Source organism: Cannabis sativa, chromosome 1 (assembly GCF_029168945.1).
Source record: "Cannabis sativa cultivar Pink pepper isolate KNU-18-1 chromosome 1, ASM2916894v1, whole genome shotgun sequence".
NCBI classification, from domain to species: domain Eukaryota; kingdom Viridiplantae; phylum Streptophyta; class Magnoliopsida; order Rosales; family Cannabaceae; genus Cannabis; species Cannabis sativa.
In genome coordinates this window covers 53,723,048-53,729,386 of record NC_083601.1, presented here as the reverse complement: position 1 = coordinate 53,729,386, position 6,339 = coordinate 53,723,048, and the positions used below count along the sequence as shown (strand labels likewise).

At 27.5% G+C, this 6,339-nt stretch overlaps 1 protein-coding gene across 1 annotated transcript; it reads left to right on the top strand.

The window, feature by feature from the left end:
* Positions 1-688: 688 nt before the first annotated feature.
* Positions 689-5,115, top strand: LOC115705947 (uncharacterized protein At1g24485). The gene is made up of 7 exons (XM_030633440.2): positions 689-2,129; positions 2,960-3,465; positions 3,866-3,998; positions 4,096-4,164; positions 4,286-4,357; positions 4,464-4,535; positions 4,650-5,115. Exons 1-7 carry the CDS (start codon positions 1,477-1,479, stop codon positions 4,891-4,893), a joined length of 1,749 nt encoding a protein of 582 aa, XP_030489300.2. The 5' UTR covers positions 689-1,476; the 3' UTR covers positions 4,894-5,115.
* The last annotated feature ends 1,224 nt before the right edge of the window (positions 5,116-6,339 follow it).

The following is a 6,339-nucleotide window of genomic DNA, read 5'->3' as shown; positions in this document are numbered from 1 at the left end:
TGGGCTTGTGCTTAAAAAAATAATAAAAAAAAAAGATGAAATGGGCTGTAATTAGTATTTATCTTATATGATTGTGCTTATTTTTAGTTTTATTTTTAATTTTACCACCAAGAGGAGAAGGTTGAAAAATATTAGAATATGAAAATATTATTGGTGCTTATTAGTAATTTGCAAAGAATGTGAAAGTCTATAAATATATAGTTGTGTAGCTATTATTAAATATGAAATGAGATAATAGAACTTTTTTCAATTAGAAGATTAATATACATTTTACTATTAATAACATACATTATTATAACACAACTATATTTTACTTACTAAATATACTGACACATATTTTATTTTTATAAAACAAATCGTTCAAATAATTATACTATTTTAATTATTAATTAAAATAAAAAATTAAAATATTAAATAAAACTAACACTACGTGGCTTGGCACGTAACAATCACCTAGTATATATAAAACTAGTATGCCTTTATTTTATGTGTTAGTAATTTGTAAAATTTATATTAGACCAGATAATTATTACTAAATCATAATACCAAATAATTTAAACTCACGCAGAATTCAAAAGAGACAACCACCCAAAACCAAATCAAGTAAATTGAAAATTTTAAAAAACGAGGAAGAATTCTTCCAGCAAGGGATCTTCTTAGAGCTAACCCATTATTTTTTCTTTTCAAAATAGTAGATAAATACTACTTTAATTTGATTAAATCTATATATAAAAAAATACACTCCACTATTATTTACATTTAAATAAATCTATTAATACTTTAATTTTTATTATAAATAAATAAATTACAAATTGCGCCTCACGACACCTGCCAAAGTTCTTCATATATTGTCCAACCAAATATTCAATATAATTATAATATTTAAATTATTATCTATTCGAAGATTTTGAGATCAATCAACAGCAAACTCATTAATTATTTATGGAATAGGTCAACCTTAATTCAGGACCGTCCAAAATTAATTAACATATTAGTCATATTTTGATTTAAAAATAATTGATAAACAGGACCGTCCAAAATTAATAAAACCACATATATTCCATAATTAAAACTATATATACTGTAAAATATTCAAAATTTTTATAAAAATTTACTTATATTCTTAAATAATTAGTGTTAGCTAGAAAAAAAAAAAAACTAAAAATCTTCTTGAATACTAAAATAAACAAGAAATGTATCGAAACAATTTAAAGGGGGTGTAAGTTATTTCTGATAATTAATTAAGTATACCTTTTAACAATTATCTTTATATATATACATATTAATAAAATAATAGTCTATATATGCTATGCCATGGTGTTTTGCACGCAGTATAGCAATTCTCATATACATATACAATAATAGTAATATAATAAATTCATAGTCAAACAACTTGAGGGTATAATACAAGTATATATAAACATCATGTTACGAAATGTGATACGTACACAAAAAACTAGCTAGCTAAGAATAATTATGACTAGTAATAGTAGTAGTAGTAGTGGTACAACATGGTTGGTTTGGCTAAGTATTGTGATATGTTCATTAAGACTAACACAATACAACTCCTGTGTTGCTGTGTTTTTGAGCATCGATTGCGGTGGCTCACAGACCATAAAAACAACAAACTCCATAACTTGGGTGCCAGATGATGACTACATCCGCACCGGCGTCTCCAGAGAGACCAAATTCGGAAGCTTAGATGGATCCGTTCTCACAACATCTTTAAGATCTTTCCCAACACTCGACAAGAACTGCTACAACATCAACCTCGACGAAGATGATCACGAAGACCAACGAATTTTGGTGCGTGCAACATTTTTCTATGGAGATTACGATGGGATGGACTCTCCTCCCACTTTTGACATCTACTTCGATGGCAACTTTTGGGCTACGGTTAACATGTCTCTAAATTCAAATCTGCATGTGGGTTATGAGGTGATGTATTTTCCCAAGTCTAAGATGACTAATATATGTCTTGTTCGAACGTATTCAGATCAGAATCCTTTCATAAATACGCTTGCAATCCGAAGCTTAGATGCGACTATGTACAGCCGTGTTGACCCAAAGTATGCAATGCTTATGGTTCAGAGATATACTTATTCGGGATCAAATACTGATGCTATAAGGTACCTTATCATTTCCTATATTAATAATTAACATTATCATATGCATTATATATTTTTTAGATCTCTCTCTTTAGAGCACTCGCAATTATAATATCTTAATAAAGTTAAAAGCTAAGAAAAACAAAATAGTTTAGATTAAAATTGAGCTTAATGTAATTTTAAACCCTTAGTTATTATATCTCATTTCAAATTTTAAGAAATTTTTCTCTGCATTTAACTTATAAATAGTAAAGTGGTACGTAAGACATATTATATTTTTTTCTTCCTCTCTTTCATTCCATTAATTATTATTTGTTTATTATTCTTCTTTACTTATTTTCATATTTTTCTTTATTTTAATTAATAAAATATATAAAGATATAATATTTAAATGTATAGTATAATGTAAATATGTAAGGTAAAAGTAAAAAAAAAAAATTAGTAAATTATTTTAAAGAAATAAAATAATAAAGAAGACTTATATGTAGAGGAGTGGTAGTGAAGTTTTTTTGCTATAACTGTAAAGGTATTTTCTAATTTCAGAAAAATTATATTTCAATTTTTATTTGATTGAATTTATATTATAGTTATAATTGTTAGCTAGTTTTTGAGAAATTGAGAATAATTTATAGTTTTATATAAAATAATTAATTATATGCGTATAAAATAAAGTAATAAGAATGTGTAGAATTCACCAATATTTTAATCTTAATGTATTCATGTTAACATGATCAACAAATTGTTTAAAAAAATTATCAAAATGTAAGTGAATTTCGGGGGAAACACATCTTTTATTTATTCTAATAAACAAATAGTACTATTATAATATGTGTATTACATATATATGATAGGTACCCGGATGATGGTTATGATCGAACTTGGTATCCTGCACGAGGTGTAGGATTAATAACAGTTTCAAATGAAGCATCATCCATTGATGTTAGCAGTGCAGAAGATAAGCCACCAGAAATTGTGTTCAAAACTGCTGCCACTTTCAACCAAACTACTAGTACTAGTAGCTCTACTACTACTACTACTACTATGCAACTATACACTACCGGTTTGACAGCCACCAAAGTTGGGATTTACATGACAATTTACTTTTCTGAGGTCACATTACTGCCCTCTACACAAAAGAGGTCGTTTCAAGTGTTCATAGATGGAGAGGCTTATTCCAAACCCATAATCCCACCTTTTGGGAGCTCTGTCCAAGTTTATATTGCCAACATCACTGCTTCTTATGATACTTTGATCGAGTTACGTCCAACCCCTGACTCCACACTTCTTCCACTTATCAATGCCAATGAACTTTACACTCTCTCCCAGGTTTCAACACTCCAAACCCACCCAAACGATGGTACATAGCTAATTAATTACTTACTTACAAATAACAATTTTATTAAATTAATTTGTGTGTGATTAATTTAATTATGTGGTTATTATATATACTCTATATAATATACTTATTTGACTATTATGCATAAAACTGTTGAAGATTCTTGCGGTACGATTCTTGAGGAAATTTTTAATACGCTTTGTAATTATTTTGTGCAAGTTAATTATGTCTTGCAAATATGGCTTTAATTCCCTAAGGAGAATGGAATATATATATTTAGTTACTTATAAGTTTTTTCATTAAAAAAATATTTAGGTTTGAAATTAGGATTAGTAAGAAATGTTAAAAAGGGCAGTTTTAGGTGGTCATCATTATAGGTTAGGTGTGGTATCATTGAATTTTTTATATCCTATTATTATAGGTGAAGGGTTAGCAACACTACAAAATCAATTTGAAGTACTACAGATGTGGAGTGGTGACCCATGTCTTCCTACAAAATACACGTGGGAATGGGTTACGTGTTCTTCTGATTCAATTCCACGTGTAACAGCACTGTAAGTATTATATATATATAAGCCTACATAATATTAATATCATATCTCTTTCGCTGTAATTCTTTAATATATATAAATATTTATATAACATACACAGGAATCTAAGTGGCTACGGTTTATTTGGTTCACTTCCAGATTTTAGCTCCATGGATGCCCTTGTCTCAATGTAAGATGTTGCAATGATGGACTCATAGATGTTGTCTCAATTGCTTTTTTATATATTGATTCAATGTAACTGTGTATATATATATATCCATATATGTCATGTGTTTTGTTTTATCTCTCAGAGATTTGCACAACAATACCATATATGGTCCTATTCTTTATTTTCTTGGCGACCTTCCAAAATTAACGTTATTGTGAGTTTATTTATTATACACTATAATTTCTTCATCATATAGAAATAAATGCATATATAAAAATATATCTAATATAATATATTGTTTGTTGTATTATACAACACAGGGATTTGTCGGAAAATAAATTCAATGGATCAGTACCCTCAACTTTATCCAACAATAAGAAGTTGAAGTTAATGTAAGTTAATACATATATATATTTATTTATTTATAGCTAGGTCTAATGAATTATTTTTAATATTTTTTAATTAGAAGCTAGCAAATAATTAAATTGTGTATTGTGTGTTTGAAGGGTAACTGAAAATTGCCTTACCGGAATGTCTTGCCCACTTCCATTGGTAGCGCCGCCACCGCCACCGCTGTCTACAGAAAAGACAAACTCACCACCGGGATTGGATAGCTTTTTCTTTCAACCACCATCGTCGGGATTTGATTTCGGATATGGCTTTGATAATGGCAGCACCAATAACTTGGCAAATATGATATTAGCAGCCATAGTTCAAGTCTTTTTACTTGCTTTCATCTTCTTTGCCTAGCTTCTAATTACATACCTACTTGTTTTTTTTTTTTTTCACATTCTTACAATTTTGTGATGATGTGTTATCTTATTTGCCCCTTCCTCTCGCATAGAAAACATTAATTAAGTTTGGTTTTCAGTATTAAATTAAACAGAAAATGTGGCAATAAAGAGATATTTGATTTGAATAAATTTCACATGCGAATTATATTGTTCATTTTTGGATTATGATTCTATAAAATTGAACACGTACTTATATAAATTTATATATTTATATAATTACAAGGTTTATCATTGTTATTTGCACTTTATTGTACAAATAGACGACAAAACAACCAAACATATATACAGTGAAATAATTACACATATATATAGTGGAGTGAATAAATATTTTATTATATACACAGCTTTCAGAGAATCAGAATAAATTATTAACAAAAATATATAACCAAATAAAATGAAGAATAATTTCAAATAATATTTATAATATGTTGTTTATTAAAATTGTTTAAAAAAAAGAATAATAATGATTTATCTTGTTTACTTTATAAGAAAATATAAATTGACTAAATTACCCTTTTAAATTAAACTATAGTATATAGTATTTATTTTGTAAATTATATTTTAAAAGATAAAATTATTATTATATATTTAATATTAAAAAATAAAATTAAAATAAATAAAAATCACTACCCTTAATGACATTTTTTAAAAAATTGGTGGTGGAAGTATTCTTTTTTTTTTTTATCCCTTATTTAATCAAGTTCTCCATGTTTTAAGCTATCGTTTGGTAACACTTTTGTTTTCTAATTTTTTAATCACAAAATGAAAGTAAAATTTTTGTTTTTAAAAATTTTGCTTTTGAAAAATAAAAATGAGTTATGTAACATCTTTTGTTTTTCAATTTTAAAAACAGAAAACAAAAGTGTGTTCAGTAAAGTTCATTTTCATTTTCATTTTTTGATTTTATTTACGTCGGGTCTAGGTCCGGGGTCGGATTTGGATTCAAGTCAGAGGCCGGGTTCAGGGCCAGGACCGTGGGGGGATTTGGGTCCGGGTCATGATCAAAGTCCAAGATATTGATTAAGAAAAAAAAAACTGTTTAAAAAAATATTGAAAAAATGATTTTTTTTTTGTTCTTAAAATTTTGATTCTCAATTAAAAAATTGAAAAGTAAAAACAGTTTTATATATAGAACATGTTTTTGAAAAATATTTTCACTTTTTCAATTTTAAAAACAGAAAACTGATTAAAAAAGTGTTACCAAATAACACCTAAGTAAACAAATAGAAAATATTTATTGGTTATCAAACATATGCATAAATGGACTTGATTCTTGCGAAGGTTGATCATGATTTGCGGGTTGGTTTTGGTTTTACAGCTATGGGTTGCTTTTCGTGGGGATTGCGTTGCGAATTTGGGAAATGGTTTATCGATGTGTTCAGGTGGCCTCTGATGGCTAATG

Bases quoted from the DNA above. Each gene is read 5' to 3' on its own strand.
- LOC115705947 (XM_030633440.2), top strand. From the start codon at position 1,477: ATGACTAGTAATAGTAGTAGTAGTAGTGGTACAACATGGTTGGTTTGG. The intron at 2,130-2,959 runs GTACCTTATCAT...TATATATGATAG, and splicing joins TCAAATACTGATGCTATAAG to GTACCCGGATGATGGTTATG. The intron at 4,536-4,649 runs GTAAGTTAATAC...GTGTGTTTGAAG, and splicing joins AATAAGAAGTTGAAGTTAAT to GGTAACTGAAAATTGCCTTA.